This window comes from Melanerpes formicivorus, unplaced genomic scaffold, assembly GCF_026170545.1.
Source record: "Melanerpes formicivorus ecotype bairdi unplaced genomic scaffold, bMelFor1.0.p_v2 SCAF_107, whole genome shotgun sequence".
In the NCBI taxonomy this organism is placed as follows: Eukaryota; Metazoa; Chordata; class Aves; order Piciformes; family Picidae; genus Melanerpes; species Melanerpes formicivorus.
Genome location: NW_027142459.1, coordinates 365,758 through 388,410, shown reverse-complemented (window position 1 = coordinate 388,410; position 22,653 = coordinate 365,758). Strand labels below are relative to the sequence as shown.

General features: G+C 49.6%; 1 protein-coding gene across 3 annotated transcripts in view; it reads right to left on the bottom strand.

The window, feature by feature from the left end:
- The window catches only part of MDGA2 (MAM domain containing glycosylphosphatidylinositol anchor 2), a 353,148-nt gene extending 331,187 nt beyond the window's left edge, over positions 1-21,961 (bottom strand). The window contains exon 1 of one of the 3 annotated variants that reach the window (XM_068166809.1): positions 21,624-21,961. In XM_068166809.1, the coding sequence (XP_068022910.1) occupies positions 21,624-21,696 (73 nt within the window). In that variant the 5' untranslated portion in view covers positions 21,697-21,961. The remainder of the gene's footprint in view (positions 1-21,623) is intronic. The other 2 variants (XM_068166808.1, XM_068166811.1) reach the window with 2 other exon arrangements.
- Between the last annotated feature and the right edge of the window lie 692 nt (positions 21,962-22,653).

The window sequence follows — 22,653 nt, the reverse complement described above, 5'->3', positions numbered from 1 at the left end:
CCACCCCACCACCTCTCCTTCTCAGCCTATCCCTTCTGAGGAGTCTGTAGTCATCCAACACAGCACTCCAGCTGTGGGATTCAACCATGTTTCTCTCAGGGCAATAATATCATCGTTTTTCTGCTGCACAGCTTCCAGCTCTACTTGCTTGTTCCTCTTGCTCCCTTCCAAGTGAAACTGTTGTACGATATTGCGTCTGGGTCTCTCAAAGTGAGTTACTTTACAACATTTTCTATTTTTCAGACTTGTTTTGCCCAAATACACCTGGTCTCCCTCTCAAGTAATCAGCTGCATATTTTGCAGGTGTTACATAATTTTCTCCCCCAAATTAGGCATAAGTAGGAATGTTTGGACACAAGGAGAAGGTTCTTCACAGTGAGAGTGGTAAAATACTGAAACACAATTCCCAGAGATGTGGTTGAGGCCCCATCTCTGGGGACATTCAAGGTCAGACTTGATGGGGAAGTGGACAGCCAGATCTAGCTGGATGCATCCCTGCTTACTCCATGGAGGATGAACAAGTCAACCTTCACGACTCCCTTCCAACCCAATGCATTCCAAGATTCTGTGAAATCCATCAAAAGAAAGGTAAGACCTCAAGAATTTTCCTACCACACATTATGTCTTTTGGTGAGGTAGAGCTCCTTCCTGTAGGGACAAAAGGTCTTTGGGATGGGTTAGTCATTGATGAAAAGCAGCAGAAGTCTGTGCCAGATTGCAAACCAAACTGAATCAACACAAAACCATTCTCCTGAAACCCTGAGAGGACAGCTGGTGCTCAACAGAACCATGCTCAGAGACTAAAGAAAGGAGATGAACTTCCAAGACTCGTCTCAAAAAGACACAGACGAAGAACACAACCCCAGAAGATGGTTATTTTGTGAGCAGATCCTTATTTTAGCTGCCACTATTGCAGGGGATCAGAGAACTGATATCATGACCAAGAACAAACAGCTCAATACCTCAGCGTATGCAAGAGGACAGCTTCAGGATTAGGTGTTTTCATCATTTCATAACTCCTCAAATGCCTGAAAGCTTAAGTGTTGCTGTTCCTGGGATGTTCTCCTTATCCTACACAATGCCCTGACCAGCCTGTACCAATTTCATATCTTATTGTGTCACTAAGCACTAGATTGTCCTAGTCACAAATGGAATGGTACAGCAAAGGTGCTCACAGGATGGAAGCCTGAAAAAGGGTTGGGTTTTTCCCCCCCAGGAAAAAAAATTGGATTTTGTTGATTTACACCATCAGCACATGTCAATAGCAGGTTTTACCCTTGAAGAGCAAGAGAAAAGTCTTTCAATAAGTTAATTAGAGCATTTATTTGGTACTTGTCACCCATGACCTCAATCAGAGAGAATCCCAGCATGGTAGGGGTAGGTAGGAACATCTGGGGATCATCTAGTCCAACCCCTTTGCTAAAGCAGGGTGACCCACAGCAGCTTGCCCAGGATGTCCAGGTAGCTTTCAAATTCTTCTCTCCAGAGAAGGAGATTCCACAACCTCTCTGGGCAGTTTGCTACAGGACTTCAGCAGCCTCACACCAAAAAAAATTGTCTCCTCCTCTTCAGATGGAACCTCCTGGTTTCCAGTTTGCAACAACCTCCCTGGGCAGCCTGTTCCAATGCCTGACCACTCTTTCAGGAAATAAATTTTCCCCTGATATCTCATATAAGCCTCCTTCTCTTCCACCTTTTATTTATAAAGAGTGAATAAGGTGACAGGTCTTGCAGAACCTGCCACAGTTTCTGATCTTCCAACAGCTTTGTTGATTTTTGTTTAAAACACGTTAAAATGGGAAACGCTCCAGAGGACCTACTGGAAGTTAACCTGAAGAGCAGTTTACCATGAACCCTGGACAACAACCCCCAGTTCACCCACACATGAGGCTCACCCAGCTCTGTCTCAGGAGCAACAGCGGGGATGGGATCAGTGTAGCAGAGCTTATAGGGATTCACACCAAAATGGGATCCTGCTATCAGGCCTCCTTCATCCTCCACACCTTTGTAATAGGTAAATGAACCATGGAGGTTGTAGATGCTCCCTCCCTGAAGGTGTTCAAGACCTTAAGCAACCTGATCTAGCAGAAGATGTCCCTGCCTATGGCAGAGGGGTTGGAACTAAATGATCTTTAAGGTCCCTTCCAACACAAACCATTCTATGAATGAATGATTAATGCCTCCTCCAGCAATTAATGTTTCTCCTCTGTCTTCTTTCCCCTTAAACTAAACACTACCATGACTGCTCCATCAGGGCATGCTAATTATTGTTATTTACATGGCAATATATCCTTGGAAGTTCTGCCAGAAGCTGTGATCCCACTGTGACAGGTGATGCACAAACACAGCACAGTCTCTCCCTAAAGGCTTTGGTGGCCAAGTAAATTTGTCTTAAAAAGTAAAACCATCTCTGGTTTTCTTTCCTGCTGCTCAGGCTCTTTAGTTGTTTCCTTGGCACACTTCTCCCTGTCTCCCTGTCTCTGGAGAGCTTCCCAGCCTGCACAGTCTTCTGGTAACTGTGATGCAAACATGACACCCCACAAATGGCTTGTAAATTGAGAATCACAGAATGGCTTGAGTTGGAAGTGACCTCAAAGTTGATCAAGCTCCAACCCCCTTCCATGGCCAGGAATACCTCAGTAGACCAGGTTCTAGTATCTTCTGGGGGTGGTCCTTCAACTCTCATGGACACGAGGTTTTGTCTTTGCAGCAACACAAGACCAAGGACTAGTTGGCTGGAAGGGACCTTTAAGGGTCATCTGCTCCAATTCCCTTCCAGTCAGTGGGGACATCTGTAACTAGAGCAGGTTTCTCAAAGCCCCAAAAAACCTGACATGGGATGGTTCCAGGGACTGGACATTTAGTACCTCTCTGGGCAACCTGGGCCAGGGTCTCACCACTCTCAGCATAAAAAATTTTGCCCGTATATCTAATCTGAATCTCTCCTCCTTTACTTTAAAGAGATGATAACTATTTTGAACCATTTGGGAGAAGCATCCATACTCCCTGCACTTTGTGCTGATAGACAGGCAAACAGCAAACTCAACAGGCTTCAGATATTGGAGCTGAATGAAGTTTTTGTTCATCTTCAGACAGAACATAGAATTTGAAAAAGAGAAGGAAAAGACAAGAGTCATAGAATGATAAAGATAAAGAAGAACAAAGTTGGTTTTGTTGGAAAAGACCTCTAAGATCACCAGTTCCAACCATCAACCTAAGACCACCATGGCCATTAAACCATGTCCCAGATTTCTTGAACACCTTCAGGGATGATGACTTCACCACTGTGGAGATGGACATGAGAATTAAATGTTGCTAAAATAAGATCAAAGCCACCACTACAGGTGTCTCAGGGCTCACATTATCCTCATCACACCAGCACTGAGCTCTGCCTAAGCTCATCAGGAGCCCCAGGAACTGGGCATCAGTGCTACATAATAGCTGGACTATAACTGGCAGACGTCCTGTGCCAGACACAGCCACCTCAATAACCTAATCCAAGGTGGTGAGACACAGAGATCAGCCAGGGTAAACCTTCTACTCCAGTGTGCAAGGCAATAAACCCAACAGCTTCTCTAGTCAACAACTTAAATTTAACAACATCAGGGAGCCAGAGCTGAAGCTTTAAGAGCTATAATGAATTGCTTCTAAAACCTCACAAGATCATGATCCTCATTCATCTATTAGACATCTCATGTGCTTCACGAGCAACATTATGTTCTTTTAAGAGCTGAACACCATGCAGATGGTCATGCAGCATCAGTACAAGCCTTGCAGAGTGCTGGGAACATGGTATACAATGGCCCTGCAGCTGACACACTCATGGAATAAGAACATTATGGGCTGGGAGAGACTTTTGAGGGTGATCTAGTCCCACCCTCCTGCAGTCAGCAGGGACACCTGCAACTAGAGCAGGTTGCTCAGAGCCCTAAACAAGCTGACCTGGAATGATTTCAGGGTTGGGGCACCTGCCACTCTTCTGGGCAACCTGGGATGAGGTCTGACCACCCTCAGTGTCAAATATTTCTCTAGTCTGAATCTCTCTTATTTACTTCAAACCATCACCCCTTGTCATGTCACAACAGGCCCTGCTCAGAAGTCTGTCCCGAGCTTTCTTTCAACCCCCCTTAAAATACCTTTCAGCCCCCTTTAAGGGCCTTCTCTTCTCCAGGCTGAACAACCCCTTTCAATTCCCCTCCAGGTTAGACAGTAGAAGTCCAATTCTACTTTACAGACACCACATTCTTCTTGTGCTAAGTGGTTCTGACCCATATCCACTGCTCAGAGAAGGACATGGGAAAAACTCCAGAGCAGACAACAAGAACACGGCCAGAAAAAATGCCATCCTCAGAAGGAGCAGTCTCATCAGCCAACATCACTCAGTATTCAAAGAGCCAGTGCTTTATTGAATATTCCCCCATATGGTGCTTTATAAGCTAATAACTGCAGAACAAGCAGCCAAGAGCTGTAGATTCACTGTCTGGAGGATCTGATGAAGGAAGGAGCACATTCATTCCTTGCAAGAGCAAAGCCACTGGTGAGTCATTACAGTCAGTCACAGATTGATCTCCTCCTGCTCTTTCCCCCCTTCCCACCACAGCTCTTGACTAGTATTTCCAATCTTTCCATTGAGGCTCTCCGTGAACCCCTCTGCCTCCCAAAGGGAAGAGAAAGGGAAGAAGGGAGAGGCACTGATGGGATGGGAAAGAAACTCAACCAGCTGGGATGGAAAGAACAATCCTATGGAATAGAGACACAGAGACATAAATCAAGAGCCAACCCAACCCCTGATGGCAATGACAGCACCATTGTCACCACTGATGCTGGGGGCAGGCACTGGGCAAGTCCCAGACTGGACTCAGCAGCAGATGGGAACTGGATTCAGGAGCTGGATTCTGGAACTGGATTCAGGAACACACAGATTGGGATGGAAGGCAAAAGGGACAGAGTCCTCCTGGGACATCAGCCAGGGAAGAAGTAGTTGGACCATGGGGGTGCCTGAACTCTCTCCTGAAAATGCTGTCCATGGGCTGCAATCCCTTTTTGGGCAGTTGAGGGTCAGCTGTCCTATTCACTCCTCCCCACAGGTGCCACCTCTGCTGTCCTGGCCATCAAAGTGGAGCAGACACTGTAGCAGTGCCCCTGGTGTGCAGAGGAGCAAGCCTCAGGCAGAGCCTTTGTGCAGCCCAGCCCTTGGCAGGAGCTCTCCCCATCAGCTTGTCCTCACTAGAAGAAGCCTCTGGCTGTGCAAACCTGCCCTGGACTTCAGAAAGTGCCTCACTGTGCAGGAACTGAGCTGCAAAGCTACAGCACTGGCCAGAATCTATTTCTAGCACAACAGACACTCAACGACATCAACAACACTAGGAAGATGATCCTTCAGGGATGTTTTGAAGCCAGACAGCTTTTGGATATTGTCAAAGAATAGTTTGGGTTGGAAGGGACTTTAAAAGTCATCTAGTCCAATCCCTCTGCAGTCAGCAGGTACATCTGCAACTAGAGCAGGTTGCTCAGAGCCCCAAACAACTGGACCTGGAATCTCTCCAGGGCTGGGGCATCCCCCACTCTCTTGACAACCTGACCCAAGTTTTCACCACTGTCTGCAGAAAAAATATTCTTCCCCATGTCTTTCTCCAAGGCTGGAGAAGGCACAGCCTCCCTGGGAATCATGAAATTTATTATTATTTTTATTTTTGGGGTGCTGCATTCTCCTTTCTGCTGGCACTGAAATCCTCAAAGTGCTTTGATACTTTGATTTGATTAAACCAAACACTTGGTTAAAACCAAGACCCCAAAACCAGACTGGGCTTTAAATGGAGACAATGAATGACAGATAGGTTCTTCTGTGGACATATTTCACTGCACAACCAATTTGTGGAGCAGGTTTTCAACACCAGCCCTATCTACTGTTGCAATTTAATTTATTGCTGTGTTAGCTACGGCTGTACAACCCTCGATGGTGGAGTGCTACTGACCCACAGATTCATCTTCAGCTGTCCTCATTAGGGCACACTCCCCATCTGCTTTATTTCTGCATCCCCTGCATCAGAAACCAACTAATGAAGGTCAAAACTGCTCCAAGCAGCATGATTACACAAACTGGAGATGCATCATAAGATTGTTTTGGTTGGAAAAGATCTTTAAGTCTAGCCATTCTTTAACTCTACAAAGGCTAGTCCCTCAGCACCATAGCTACACTACCAAGTCCACTGCTAAGTCATATTTCTTTTAAACACCTCCAGGGATGGGGATTCAACCACCTCCCTGGGGAGCCTGGATCAGGGCCTGACAACCCTTTCAGTAAAGAATTTTCCTCTAATGTCCAACCTCAGCCTCCCCTGGATACAAACTTGAGGCCATTTCCTCTTGTCCTATTACTCATTACTACAGAGAAGGGACCAACTCCCACCTCACTACAGCCTCTTTTCAGGTAGTTTTGAGAAGGCCTCCCCTCACCTTCCCTTTCTCCAGGTTGAACAATCCCAACTCTCTCAGCCTGGCCTCAGAGAGGAAGTGCCCTAGTCTCTTCACCCTGCTCTGCTGAGATGGGATTCCCATGGGATGCAAGCCACAAGATCTTACTTGCTCCTGAGCAAGTTGTTCACAGTAGATCTCTGAACACAAATGCAGACATTTCGTGGCAACACATCTCAGCAGAACCTCTCCCAGTTTGGCCATCTGAATACCTGCAGGAGGGAGCAGATGAGCTTTGGTTCCATCCACAAGCAGCAATGAGGAACTCAGTTCTGGGAGGAAAAGACCATTATGCATCTGCTTTACTTCCAGCTACAAAGAGTTTTGCTGCGGGCATTGGATTGAATATTTTTGCCCCATAGCAGATCTCCAGAAGCTGGAACCGCAAGTCTCAAATCTAGATCCTGTTTGCTATGTGGACACTGGGTCTGTGCCGCCTTTGCAACACCTGTCTTGGTGAACAGGACTACACTTGCCTTCATGGGTCACTTTGCCACATTCATCTCCAGTATAACAATGTGGCTACCACCCCAGGATGGAGTGGCCATCAGCTGACTTCCAGGGTTCACCAGACAGCTCACACTGGCAAGACAACACTGTCTGTAGGTAGTAGATCACTCAGTTTTCTGGTTTCACTATTACTTGAAAAGCTCAGGAAGACCATGTGACACAACTGTTTCTCCAGAACATCAGCTGTGAAAGGGACGTGAGAAATGACCCAAGAGTGAAGGAGTTCAGACCTTGGCTGGTGGGTACAGATGGAAAGGAGTCACACCCCACTCTCAGAAACTCACTTCTCATCCTTGCTTCAGGCCTTTGAACCTTGAACTCCTGCAGAGGAGTTTTTCTTAATGAGAGTGGTGGAACACTGGAGCAGGTTGCCCGGAGATGTGGTTGAGGCCCCATTCCTGGAGGCATTCAAACTCAAACTTGATGGGGCCTGAGCTCTAGTTAGAGATGTGCTTGCTCAATGCAGGGTGATTGAACAAGATGACCTCTGAGGGTCCCTTCCAATCCAAGGTATTTTGTGAACTTAGAGTCACAGAATCAATAAGGTTGGAAGAGACCTCAAAGTCTCATCAAGTCCAATCTGTCACCCAAGACCTCATGACTACTAAACCATGGCACCAAGTGCCACATCCAATCCCCTCTTGAACACCTCCAGGGATGGTGACTCCATGACCTCACTGGGCAGCACATTCCAATGGCTAACAACTCTCTCTGTGAAGAACTTTATCTTCACCTCCAGCCTAAACTTCCCCTGGCGCAGCTTGAGACTGTGTCCTCTTGTTCCGGTGCTGGTTGCACCAGAAGCAAATCCTTGAAACAAAACCACCCAGAAACTCCACTCCCTTCTTATTCACTACACCACACTGAGAAGAAGGCTCTCAGGGAGGCTCCTACATGAATGCTGGAGAGGTGGGGGAAGTCTGTTAGTGAAATCCCAGTGGGCTTTGTTGGAGGAGAATTTAGTTGCAGGGTATTAGTATTACACTTCTGGAAGCCCCTAAAGTTTGAGGACTCTACTTTGCTGGAGTCTGGAATAGCTGTAGGCAACAAGATGTTCTCTTTATGAAAATATTCAGCTGAAACAGTAAAATTGCCTTTTTTTTCCCCTCTCTTTTTCTTCAGCGGCCTGAGGTAGAGTTAGGCTTTCCTAAAAGGCAAAATATATACATTAATTAAACTAACTAGAAAATGGGAGAGCTTCTGCCTCAGATGAGCTCTCACAGCTCATTAGTGAAAAGCTCTTCAGCCTGGTTGACTGTAGATTACAGATCAGATCATGTTTGGCTATGGAAATGCACCTTTGGCTAAGAGCAGGCTGAGTGTTCACAGCACAGAATCACAGCATGGTGAGGGTTGGAAGGGGCTTCTGGAGATATAGCCCAACCACCTACTAAAGCAGGAGCTCAGTAACTTGTCCAGGATCACAATGTCCAGATAGAATTGAACTCTCTCCAGAGAAAGAGACTCCACAACGTCTCTGGGCAGCCTGCTCCAGGGCTCCAGCACCATCACACCAAATAAGTTTCTCCTCCTGTTTGATGAAACTTCCTGGGTGCTGTTTTGTGCCCTTTGCCCCTTGTCCTGTCACTGGGCACCACTGACAAGAGTCTGGCCCCATCCTCTTTCTCCCCACAGGTCTTTAAGCTCCTGCTGAGCATTGAGAAGATGCTCTCAAGCTGCTCTTCTCAGGCTCAGTAGCTCCAGGTCTCTCAGCCTTTCTCCTTACAGTCCCTTTATCAATTTCATAGCCTCCACTGGACTCTCTCCAGTGGTTTCCTCTTTCTCTTGTATTGGGAGGCCCAGAACTGGACCCAGTACTCCAGATGTGTCCTCCCTAGGGCAGAGGGGGAGGAGAACCTTTCTTGACCTCCTGGTCACTCTCTTCTTCATGCAAGCCAGGAAGACATTGACAAAAACACAGATTAATTTGCATCTCATTAAAAGTCTAATTTTTAAACATTAACTGTTTCAGTCCTGGTTTCTTCTGGCACAGACATCTCAGTTTCTGCATGGGAAGGGCCACCTCAGCCACACCACTATTGGCATTCAGAGTCAGGTACAATGGATTAACTGACCATCAAATACCTGGTGCTGCAATACAGGAGGACACTAGAGGCTAGAAAAAACCCAGCTGGCATCATAAGCTGGACCTCTAGCCAGACAGAGAGCCAAGTAGTGACAAGAACCTCACTCATTTACAGCAGATCAATCTAAACATAAGTGCCAATGAAGCTGATGGCACATGGGCAACCATTATAAAAGGAGAAATTACTGCAAGGAGAAAGATTTTCTTGTGTGTGGTTGGAGACCATCTCACTTCTCACTGACCTAAGACTTGGGAGACAACAAATCAAATGTGGCTCACACCTGTGCAAGCTCAAGTGAGACATTTTTTTCTTCTCTTCTCCAATAAAACTGTATTCCAGTGAAAATAAAAGAAGTCAATTCCAAAAGCCTGACATATTCCATAAATTCCTGACATCAGTTTTTAGAACAATTGGGAACCATTTGAATATTTTGACAGTTTTTAAGTGAAATCATTCATTTTGAGATGCCTGTTTGAAAATTGCCTACTGTTTTCAATGAAAGCAGGTAAAAATCCAACACAAAGCCAAAAAAGCATAACCCCCTAGCACATTCCCACTGGGCTACAGCACTCTGACAACCTGGGAGGACTTCTGCAGCTCTTAGAGGTAACCACTTCACCACTAAATTACATATTTCTCCTTCTGCCCCAGATTCAACCTCAGTGAACTTAAGAGCAGGGATGTCCCAATGGCTCTTTTCTCCTTAAAGCATCATTTTTCACCCTTCCTTTATGGGATCCAGTTAAATATCAGGCACTACAACACAGAACCATCAAATGGACTGGGTTGGAAGGGACCTTAAAGATCATCTAGTTCAAACACCCCTGCCACAGGCAGGGATACCTTCCACTAGACCAGGTTTTGCTCAGAACTTCATCCACTTCACACACACTTAGAGAAACATGTGGCAGATGAGGCACAGAAGCAGTGATGGATCCAGAACACCCCTATAGATCCACCATGAGGCAGCTCTATGATCTTTATTCAAGAACTTGTAGAATAACTCAGCAACACAACAAAGAACCCACCTCCCTGAACGTGTTTTAAGCACATACAAGAAGGGTACCACCTTCCTACTCACACATTTTCCTCCACCCCACAGGCAAATAAGTCACTTTAATGATATAAAGCAGGGTCACCCACAGCAGCTTGCCCAGGGTCACAATGCTTCAGGGATCTGCTAGCCAAAGTGTCGTGGGACAAAGCCCTGGAGGGAAGAGGGACCCAGGACAGCTGGTCAGTATTCAAGGACCACCTCCTCTGTGTCCAGGAGCTCTGTATACCAACAAAGAGAAAAGCAGGTAAGAATGCTAGGAGGCCTGCCTGGATGGGCAAGGAGCTACTGGACACACTATTACTTAAAAGGAAACTCTACAGGAAGTGGAGGGAAGGACAGGTAGAACAGGGGGAATACAAGGAAGCTGCCCGAGCAGCAAGAGTCCTGGTCAGGAAAGCCAAAGCAGAGTTTGAGTTGAATCTAGCCAGGGAGATTAAAGGGAACACTAAGAACTTCTACAGGTATATTAATGGGAAGAAGAAGACTAGGGAAGGTGTGGGCCCCCTCAGAAAGGAAATGGTGACATGGTCACATGTGATGAGGAAAAGGCTGAGGTACTTAATAACTTCTTTACCTCAGTCTTCACTGCAAGGGCCTCTAGCCACACTCCTGATGTTATGGAAGTCAAAGCCAGGGACGGGGAGGAAGAACTGCCCATTGTAAGTGCAGATCAGGTTCGTGATCATCTGAAGAACCTGAAAGTGTTCAAGTCCATGGGACCCGACGGGTTACACCCACGGGTGCTGAGAGAACTGGCAGATGAGGTTGCTAAACCCCTCTCTATTATATTTCAAAAGTCCTGGCAGTCTGGGGAAGTCCCCACAGACTGGAAAAGGGGAAACATTGCCCCCATCTTCAAAAAGGGCAAGAAGGAGGAACCAGGGAACTCCAGGCCAGTCAGTCTCACCTCTGTGCCTGGAAAGATCATGGAACAGATCCTTCTGGAGTCACTACTCGCTCAAAAGAATAGTGAAGAGGTGATTGGGAACAGTCAGCATGGCTTTGCCAAGGGCAAATCCTGCCTGACCAACCTGGTGGCCTTCTATGAGCAGGTGACAAAATTAATAGATGAGGGGCGAGCAACTGATGTCGTTTACCTGGACCTGAGCAAAGCCTTTGACACTGTCCCACACCACATCCTGGTCTCCAAACTGGTGACACATGGGTTTGATGGGTGGACCACTAGATGGATAAGGAACTGGCTTGATGGCCGCACCCAAAGAGTGGCTGTCAATGGCTCCATGTCCCAGTGGAGGCCAGTGACAAGCGGAGTCCCTCAGGGATCAGTCCTGGGACCTGTCTTATTCAACATCTTTGTGGGGGACATGGACAGTGGCATTGAGTGCACCCTCAGCAAGTTTGCTGATGACACCAAGCTGTGTGGTGCAGCAGACACGCTGGAGGGAAGGGAGGCCATCCAGAGGGACCTTGACAGGCTGGAGAGGTGAGCACAGGCCAACCTCATGAAGTTCAATAAGAGCAAGTGCAGGGTCCTGCATCTGGGTCGAGGCAATCCCAGGCACAAATACAGGCTGGGCAGTGACTGGCTGGAGGGTAGCCCTGAGGAGAGAGACTTGGGGGTGCTGGTGGACAAAAAGCTCAACATGAGCTCTCAGTGTGCACTTGCAGCCCGCAAAGCCAATCAGATCCTGGGCTGCATCAGGAGAAGTGTGGCTAGCAGGTCGAGGGAGGTGATCCTCCCCCTCTACTCAGCCCTGGTGAGACCCCACCTGGAGTACTGTGTCCAGTTCTGGAGCCCCTATTACAAGAGGGATGTGGAGGTGCTGGAACGTGTCCAGAGAAGGGCCACGAGGATGATCAGAGGGCTGGAGCACCTCTCCTATGAGGACAGACTGAAGGAGTTGGGGCTGTTCAGTCTGCAGAAGAGAAGGCTCCGAGGTGACCTAATTGTCGCCTTCCAGTATCTGAAGGGGGCCTACAGGAAGGCTGGGGAAGGACTTCTCAGGATCTCAGGTAGTGATAGGACTAGGGGGAATGGAATGAAGCTGGAGGTGGGGAGATTCAGGCTGGATGTGAGGAGGAGGTTCTTCCCCATGAGAGTGGTGAAACCCTGGAATGGGTTGTCCAGGGAGGTGGTCGAGGCCCCGTCCCTGGGGGTGTTTAAGAGCAGGCTGGATGAGGCTCTGTCCAGCCTGATCTAGTGTGGGGTGTCCCTGCCCATGGCAGGGGGGTTGGAACTAGATGATCCTTGTGGTCCCTTCCAACCCTGAATGAAACTATGAAACTATGAAACTATAATGTCTAGGTGGCTTTGGAAACTCCAGAGAAGGAAACTACATGATGTCTCTGGGCAGCCTGCTCCAGGGCTCCAGCATGCTCACACCAAATCTTTTTTTCTTCCTGTTCAGGTGGAGCCTCCTGGGTTCCAGTTTGTACCTGTTGCCCCTTGTCCTGTCAGTGGGCACCACGGAGGAGAGTCTGGCCCCATCCTCTTGTCCCCCCACCCTTTAGCTATTGATCAGCATAGCCAAGTGTCCTCCTTCTTCACAGCAAAGGAGTCACAGGAGACAAAATGCCATAGAATAGTGACATTTTCTGGCACCACGAAGTCCAAAGATCTGGCTCCAGCAGAGCAGCCAGGGCTTGGTGAGACTTTTCTCATCTCCTACATTTCAGAGCATGGTATTCCTTGGCCCAAACACTTCCAGAGCCCCATTCCTCTGATACTTGTGCATTGCTCTCATATTGAAGTCAGTGGGACCCAGGCACGTTGCTACGTGGAGGCCACCCGGCAAAAACCTGGCTGTGATCTCCTGAGCAATGCCCACCACAGCCAGAACAAGGTCTGTTCTCTACACATCAGATAGCCCATGGGAAGTGATTCTGTTACCCACACCAAGGAGCAAAAAGGAATTTTCAGCCCCTTGATCACATCTCATATTGAGTTTCATCAGCTGCATTCTGAAGGACACATAGTGGTTTAATCATGTAATTTATTAATGGCATAATTAAAATCCAGACCATTTCCTAACACACATTACTCCAATCACTGCTTTTATATATTAGAAATAGATTAACTGCTTCCTGGAGTTTGAGACCAGGAGAGACCATGGGTCTCATCTGGCTTGATCTCTCATGTTTCCATGAACCAGAGTGTTCCCTCTGCAATCCCCCCTTGTAGCAAGCTTGCCAACTGAAGAAGCAACATTAGATTGCACATCAAAGATGTTGGACATCAGTCCAGCACATCTCTTGCTGAGCTGTGCCACCAGCTCAGTTCTCCAGATTAAAAACCCTCATCCTTATTTCCACCATGGGCTTTAATAACCTCACATGGCTGCTGCTGCCTCCTCCAACACTTGAGGTGGCTGCTTGAAGGTAGCTCTTCATCACTATCTGCCTCTTCCTTTCTGAGATAGTTAAGACATGAATTTATCTCCACTTTTAGCTACCTCAGTGAGACTGAACCACCTTAACACATGGAGCTCCTCTAGCTCCTCCTCACAGGACCTCCTTTCCAAACCTCCTTGGTACCCAAATACTCTGAAAACAAGCAACCAGGGCAAAGAGAGATCAAAAGCCAGCTAAACGTTGCCAAGAGGAATGTGGACCTAAAAGAACATAAGAACATTTGGCACAACTGCTTGGTCCTTCAAACTTTCATGGACACAAGAAGCACTCCTGGAAGGCAGGATCTCTGCAAAGAACAGTGTGGGCCTTTAAGGATGTTCAAGACAACCACTTGGTTCTTCAACCTCTCATGGATACAAGAAGCACTCCCAGTCTGGGCCACTGGTCTGCTCCTGGGTGGTGGAGACACCATCCCTGGTTCAAGAAACATTGGGTGACATGACACTCTCAGATGTGGTTTAATGGCAGCAGTGGTCTCAGTTTGACAGTTGGACTTGATGACCTTAAAGATCTTTTCCAAACAAAACGATTCTATGATTCTCTGGGTAACCACTATGTCTTGAAAGACCTCCTACCAAAAGAACAAGGTTTCAAAACCTGTCTGGGAATATCAAACTGACTTCCCTCCATTTTCAGCTATATTTAGCAGGACCATTTTTTATGGAGGTGGCAGGAAATCATTCAGCCAGGTCCAGACGTAGCTCAAAATTGGAAAGAGGAGCTATAAAAAGCTAAACTGAAGGACCTAATGAGCAGCCAGTCCTGGGAACTTGGTGTAGTGACAAGGAAAGTTTCTTCCAGCAGTGATGGAGCAACAGCACTGCAACTGCTAGCAGCAGTGGTGGAATTGTGAGCTCTAGGTGAACAGCTGGGCTTGGTTATCTCAAAGATCTCTTCCAAACTCAATAGTTCTATGATTGAATTCAGTATTGGGTCAGTATTCCAGATCACAGAGACAGACCAAGCTGCCTTCCCTTGGAGAGTCACACTCACAATCCAATTTGGGGGGGGAGGGGGGGGGAGGGAGGGGGATGGTGGATTTTCCAGTTTGGAGAAACATGGTTGAAGAAACAGATTCTAGTCCTGACTTCAAGTGAAGAAGAGTGAGAGTGTCCTGGTGCTGGCAGAATGGAGCAGAGAACATCCTCCCTGCTTGTGTTTTTTTCCACCCTGGCTCATGACTGCCATCCAAAAGGATTTTTCTGCTGGAAGAAGACATACTGAAGCAAACCCAGTGTGCTACAAGAACATACACACACAGACATGAAGGTATAGGCTGACACTGGGCAGATCATCCCTCCACCACAGGAGATTCCAGAAAACATTTGAGGGGAGCTTTAATAATTCATCTGCTTCCTTCCTTCATCCAACTGCTCCTAATTAAAATGGATTTTGCTCTTCTGAGCCAAGAGAGCTTCTATTTTATTTCCTTCAAGGCTGTTTTCTTGCCACCACATCCCCAGCTCTCCTCACACCGAGTTAACGCTTTGACCAGAGATCCACCAAGCCATCAGCTGCTCCTGGAAGGATGAGATGAGCTGGGACACCATCCAGCACAGCACTGAGACAACTCATTACATGCCAGAAGGGTTGCTCCAAGCTGCCAAACTGGTCACACAGCACATGCAAGACCTGATGGAAGCTTCTGCAGCAATTCAGTAGACCTGGAGTCGAGCTCAGTCTCTGTGTTGCTGACCTCCAGCACATTTACCATCAAGCATTATAATTTGACTTTATCCATCTGCAACTTGAGACTTCAAATCATAGAATCAGAAAATGGTTTGGGTTGGAAGGGACCTTAAAAGATCATCTTAGAGTCATAGAATCACAGAAAATTTATTTCAGTTGGAAGAGGTCTTTAAGTCCAACATTCAACCTCAGCCTGCCGTGGCCATTAAACCATGTTCTCAAGTGCCAAACACCCTGCCATGGGCAGAGACACCTCCTACTAGACCAAGTTGCTCAAGACCCCATCAAACCTGGCATAAACCATTGCACTCTAGGGTAAAACCAGCCCCCAAATTGCACCAAAACTCCCTCACTCCTGCCATGCCAGGTGCTGCCCAGCTCCTTACCTGTGGCACAAATAAGAACCATGGGAGCAGAGTCAATCCCAATCAACTGAAGGACCTTGGCTGTCCTTAGGATGAGTGGTGTCTGCTTTCCCCACCTCTCCATGCTACCAAGGTGGTTTAGTACCTGAAGATGAAGTTCATCTTAGACCCACTGCTGCAGTCCCAGTGTCAACATCTGCAGCCTGAGAGTGAGGAGGAGATTTCCCTTCTCTGGGGGCTCAGTTAAGAGTTAAAGCTCTCAGCCATCAGTTGGCTCCTGCAAAGAAAAAAAAGCCTCCTCCTGGAGCTGGGTGATGGGAGGAAGCTCACAGCTGGCTCAGAACCACCAGCCCCTGCAGCACCACAATAATTCCTCCCCTGTTCCTGCGGGATCAACGCTTTTCCCTCACACAATATCCTGAATTGTGTGGGGTTAAACCGACCCACACAAGACCCTCATTCACACCCGGCCCAGGCGAGCAGCCACGCGGAAATTACCCTCCGTCCCCTCCCTGCCACCGCCGTGACATCTGGGTTTGGTGAGCCAAGGGGATGCCTTCACCAGCAGAAATGGGCAACCAGCCTTTCCAAGGAGGAAAAGGCTCTTTTTTTTTTTTTTTCCCCCTTTTTATTTTCTCTCTTTTTCCCCCTTCATCTTCCCTTTTTTCCCATCTTTCATCCTTCCAATCAATCCATTTTTTCCAGCAAGGCAAGTGTTAGGGAAAGAAAGGTCAGATCACATATATTCCCATCTCCAAACACAGCACTCATTAATGCCACCAGGAAGACAAATGTGCTACAATATCATCACCATCCTGCCCCCTCCCTGGAGGTGTTCAAGGCCAGGTTGCACAAGGCCTTGAGCAACCTGGTCTACTGGAATGTGTCCTTGCCCATGGCAGGGAGGTGGGAACTAGAGGATCATTAAGGTCCCTTCCAACCCAAACCATTCTGTGAATCTATGATCATAAAGAGGTGGCTGGAAGCAACTGGATGATCTTCCTCCATGCTGCATGACCCTGTTACACCTCCCCCACCCCCCACCCCAAGATACAGACACCAATCAGGAGAGGGGCAAGGTGCCAGCTCTCGGGATTGGGTTCCTCATTCCCAAACCTGCTTCTTGATAAAGTACAAAACCATCATAAAAATTATGCCCATTGGGTAATTGTTGATGCTTTGCAGTAGGAACAAGCACAACCTGACATTTAGTCATAGAATCATCTAGGTTGTAAAAGACCTTCAAGATCATTGAGTCCAACCATTAATCCTACTCTATCAAATCCACCATAAAGCCATATCTACCATAAAGCCATATCTACAAGCACCACATCCACCCAACTTTTAAATCCCTCCAGGGATGGGGACTCTACCACCTCCCTGGGCAGCCTGTTTCAATGCCTGACAACTCTTTCAATTAAAAATCTTTTCCTAATGTCCAGCCTAAACCACCCCTAGTGCAGCTTGAAGCCATTCCCTCTCATTCTATCATTTGTTCCTCGGGAGAAGAGACCAACATTCACCTCACAAGAACCTTCCTCAAGGTAGTTGTAGAGAGCAGTAAATCCTTCCAAGTTACTTTGCCTGGGCTGGTCCCCTGGTTACTTCTCCCAGCATTTTACACCCTGTGTTCCACCACCCTCAATTTTGGGTCCTGGGTGGGAGGGAGTCTGACATGCCTGAGACAGTGGATGCTCATGGCACTTGTGATCACCTTCTTGCAGAGGGGGCTGCTCTGAGTGCATGACCCTGTGCATGATAGCACGTGGAGGGTTCCCCCATGCTCCTTCAGCACCCAACCAGAAAGAAATGGTAGCACTTTGGTTCTCCAGGCTCCTTTCCAGGTATTCATTAGGCTGCTCTGTAGGGGAGAAGCCTGGGACATCTCAGCACCTGAAGCTATAGAATTATGGAATCATAGAATGGCTTGAGTTGGAAGAGACCTTGAAGATCATAGAATCATAGAATTGTTTTGGTTGGAAAAGATCTGTAAGATCATCAAAGCCAACCTTCAACCTAAGACCACAGTGGCCATTAAACCATGTCTAAGCCATGTCCACACATATCTTGAACACCTGCAGGGATGCTGACTCCACCACTTCTCTGGGCAATGTTTTCCAATGCCTGAGATCATCTAGTTCCAACCTCCCTGCCATGGGCAAGGACACCTCCCACTTGTCCAGGCTGCTCAAAGCTTTATCCAACCTGGTCTTAAACAATTCCAGGGATGAAGCATCCACAACTTACTTGGGCAACCTGTTCCACTGTCTCATCCACCTCATGGGGATCTTGAGGTCCCCAGTGAGCCCCCAAGTCACACCACCAGGAAAAACAGATGAGAAAATTACTCTCCCCTCTCCCTCAACTCCCACATCATCTCCAGACTGCTCCATGGTCATATCAGCTTTCTCATTTCACAGTTACTCCTCTTGTAACATGAAGTTCCATCAGAGGATAACCATCATGTTCTGAATACCTACATTTTCTGCTTTATTAATGGTGCGAGTCGAGCAGAATTGAAAGGGGGAGGCAAAGTCCACCAAGCACTGGAGTTTTAACTTGATTATTTCACCAGGAAACCAAGCTGGGAAAAGCAGAGCTGAGGAATTGTTGTGTCTTGACAAGAATTTTAGCAGCTCTGCTCTCCCCACTTCCCTTGATTTAACAGCATGTGGCATAGAGAAAGGGATGGTGGGCACCAGGCAGAGCTGCTTCATCCCTAACCTGCTCTTCCCAGAGTTGGTGCCTTGGTTCCCACCCCCAGCCCCCAGCCCCACACACACCCCACTCCCCGAAAATTCAGCTGCAGAAAAAACAGTTTTCTTAATTTCAGTTTCTTTGGGAAAGAGCAGAGGAAAGTTAACAAGGAGACATACTGGCAGACATCATGGGACATTAATTTTCCTCCTTGTATCAGCTGGGCATAAATGTGGAGCATTTCTTCTGCATTTGAAGACAGCAAAGCAAGCTCTCAAGTGCTGCTCTCCTTGTCACTCCAGGTCCTATTCTACACCCCCTGCAGTACCAGAGATGAGCATCTGTGGTAGGCAGAGCTCGAGTGATGAACATCATCTAGTGAGACCCCTGTCTTGGGGGGACACAGGTCCTTGTTCTGAAGAGACACAGTCTCAACAGAAGGAACTGGAGGGAAATCAGTGACAAATGTCACCTGCGTCACAGAATCACAGAATGGGGAAGATTGGAAGGGACCTTCAGACATTATGCAATCCAACCCCCCCTGCCAAGGCAGGTTCACCCAGAGGGGGTCACACAGGAACATGTCCAGGTAGGTTTTGAATGTCTCCAGAGATAAAGACTCCACCACTTCTCTAGGCAGCCTGGTCCAGTGCTCCATCACCCTTAAATTAAAGAAGATCCTCCTGATGAATGATGGCTCAGTGGCCAGCAAACTCTCCATGCAGGGCTGGAGAAGGTGGCAATGCTCAAGAAAGATGGCCAGAATTGTCAGATTCTTCTCTGCTTGGAGCAAAACCTCAACATTCCCTTGCAGAGGAGGCTGCTGGAGCTCTGCCTGCTCTCAGAAGGGGCACCAGCATTTCAGGCGGTGCAGAAGCAAGGGAACAAGTGGATTAACTCAGCAAGACATTTTCAATGCACCATGCTTGGAAGCCTGAGGATCTGGAAATCTTCAAGCAGGGGCACAAAAAGTTGCTCAGGTGCCACAAACTGCTTTTCCTGAAGCAAAAAGGACTAAGCAGGCTCCTTCTCCTTGGATAGGGCTTTTCCTAATGGAATTCAGGGTACTACCTTCTAAACCTCCTTCCTCAAAATGGTCCTAGCAAAGAGAATGGACTCTTCCAGAAGCTCCAGACTGCTGGAGACATACCCTGAGCCTGGCTTTTGTCTTCTGGGGCAGAAGCAGAGAGCTGCCTGCTTGCTCAAACCAGCCATCAGGAACAAAGTAAGAACCCCAAATGCAGATGGAAAGACAGTGCAGACACAGGATTGACTTCTCCAGCTCCCTCAACACCCCGGACCCCCAGCCCTTCACACAGTGTCCTTCTCATAACTAAGGCATTCCACTCTGCAGGAGATAAATGCAGCCTTGCCAAAAAAAAGTCTTACTACAAATCCATTTGTGACACCACAGTGGTGTTCAGACCAAGGTGGGGGGCTTCCTAATTTCCTCTAGGACCCACCACACACACTCAACCCAAGCAAACCCTCTGTTCTTCACCACAACATTTCATCCAACAATATGTGGCTGTGTGTTAGGAAAGGCAGAGAGCCCCAGAGCTTGGATCTGTGCTCAGAATCCAGTGCCTGAGAGCAGAAACCCCTCAGATATCTTCAGTTACACTGAAATCCTCCAAAATTAAAACAAAGATGCAGGATGGAGGGGTAGGAAGTAAATTTCTGGCTAGGGGGAAGGAAACATTGCTCACTGGCAGGAAGGAAATATTTCAGTGGTGAAACAGGAGTAGGAGCTCGAAGGAATGGATGTCAAATGAAGCATTTACTGGTAAATTCATGAAGTCTCCTCAGCACCAAGAACCAGAGACAATGCTCCCAGCAGCACCCCAACACTTACATAAGCCCACCACCACTGGGCACCACTGGTGACTGGGGTATCACTGGGGCCAGGGATGGGGCAGCACTGGGGATGAAGCATCTCAGCAGTCAGGGCATCACTAGGGCCAGACATGACCAGGAGCAGGGCAGGACCATGAATCATTGGGGTCAGAGTATTGCCAGGGCTGAGGCATCACTGGGAACAGGGCTTTGCTGGGAATGGGGCATCACTGGGGCCAGGGTGTCACAGCATCTGAAGCATCAGCAGGACTAAGGCATCACTGTGGCCAGAACACCACCAGGGCTGGTGCATAACAGAAACCAGGGCATCACTGGGACTGGGTCATCACCAGGACAGGGGCATCACCAGGACCAAAGCATCACAGCAGTCGAGATATATTGGGACTGGGGCATCGCAGCAGCCAAGGCACCACCGGAGCTGAGGCATCACTGGAACCGGGGCATCACAGGGACCAGGGCATCACCGGGACTGGGGCATCACAGCAGCCAAGGCACCACGGAGCCAGGACATCATCGGGACTGGAGGATCACAGCAGTCAAGGCACCACGGAGCCGGGGCATCACTGGGACTGGAGGATCACAGCAGCCAAGGCACCACCAGAGCTGGGGCATCACTGGGACTGGGGGATCACAGCAGCCAGGGCATCACAGCAGCTAGGGCACCACGGGAGCCGGGACATCACCGGCAGCAGAGCATCACCGGCACTGGGGCATCACAGTAGCCAGGGCATTACCGGAGCCGGAGCATCACCAGAGCCGAGGCATCACTAGCATCGGGGCATTACAGGGACCAGAGCATCACCGAGACTGAGACATCACCGGAGCCGGTGCCACCGCACCGGGCGGCGTCCCCACCGCTCGTCGCCGCGGTCCAACGGTCCCCTGGCTCTACTCAGCTCTGGGCTTTACTGACACGGGGCCAGCTTGAGGAGGTCGTTGTGGGGCGGGGGTTAGGAAGCAAGAAGATCCGCGGCCCCAGAGCCGGACCCGACGGAGCACCGTGGGTGCTGACACCGGGCAGGAGATGCCACCAGCTCAGCTCTGCTCCTCTCAGCCCGCCGAGGGCGATTTGCAAGTCACTGCCGGGAGGGAAGGGGCGGGGGAGTGGGGGAGAGAAGAACAGCTGCGCACCCGCGGAGCCACCCGCGGAACCCGGGCAAGGTCCCGCGGAACCTGGGCAAGTTTGCGCTTCGCCTCCGCCCTTCTTTCCGCGGACAAAACAAGTGCGGTGGCTTCCGCAGGTGCGGGAAAAACCTTCATAGAAACAGCGAAGGAACCCACTCGTTCCATACTGGACTGGGACCAGTCAAATCCAACCCCCTGGACTCCCCCCTCCCCATTTTTTACACCGCGCAATGTCAGCGTCTCATGGCAACGCCGCTGCCTCCGCCACCCCCGCGACCGCGCAGGGTGGGAGGTTGGGGACAACAGATGACGGACGGATGAACGGACCCCCTCACTATCATACACCCCCTGCCTCCCGCCCTCGGCGACAGTCGCGACAAGGTCACTTACCGTAGACCCCTTGCCCGGAGCTGCCCTCCAGCAGAACCGTCAGCAAGCCCAGCAGCCTGATCGCTACATCCATCTTCACGTGAACATCCACATATCCAGCCCGGTGGTGGCGGGAGGGGTGGGAGAAGGGGTGGGTTGGGAGGGGGGGGTGATGGGGAAGATTTTGGGGTGTGGGGGGGGAGTTGACAAGGCAAGAGCCCGCCGGAGCTGCGGCCGAGCCGCGCACGCCCGCGCAAGGCAGGGCGGCGGGGGGCAGGCGGTGGTGGGCACCGCTCCGGGTCCTTCCCTCCCTTCCCCTTCCTCCCTCCTCCTCTTCCTCCTCCTCTTCCTCCTCCTCCGGAGCAGTACGAAGGGGCTTGGGGCAGCAAACTGGCCGCCCCCACCCGCAACTCCCCACAAACACCCCCCACCCCCCCACCCCCCTAAAAAACCCTTCTCAAACCCCCCTTAGAGCTCTGACCACCTCCTCCCCTTCCTCACACCGGGGCCACCGAGCTCCTCCCGGAGCCACCGCAGCCGTTTGAGCCCCGCGGCCATCAGATGCCATCGCATCTCTCAGACCCCCGCATGGTGAGCGGGGGACAACCCCCCCCACCCCCCGCCACCCACCCCCCCCTTTCCCCAACAAACCCCTTGCGCGGGCGCGGAGGTGACGTCGGGGAGGAGGAGGATGATGAGGATGAGGATGGTGAGGAGGAGGAAGGGGGGCGGGGGGGAACGACACAGCACGGAGGTGTGTCCTGCTCTTCTTGGTGGTCCCTCAGCGCGCCTGCGGAGCGGCGGCGGAACGGTCCATGGTTGGGGTGGGGTGGTGGAGAGGGAGGATGAGGATGAAGGATGGAGGGATGCGGGGGTGGGGGGTGGGGGGGCTTCCCTCTGGGTGCGTGTGCGGTGGGGGAATGGAGGGCGGGCGGCGATGCTGCTGTCACGTTGGTGCTCTACGTGCCGCCAGCCGGGGAGCTGCAGCCCGCCGACGTCAAAGCTGCGTGGCTGGCTGCTGCTCGCCTTCCTCCGCCTTCTCCTCCTCCTC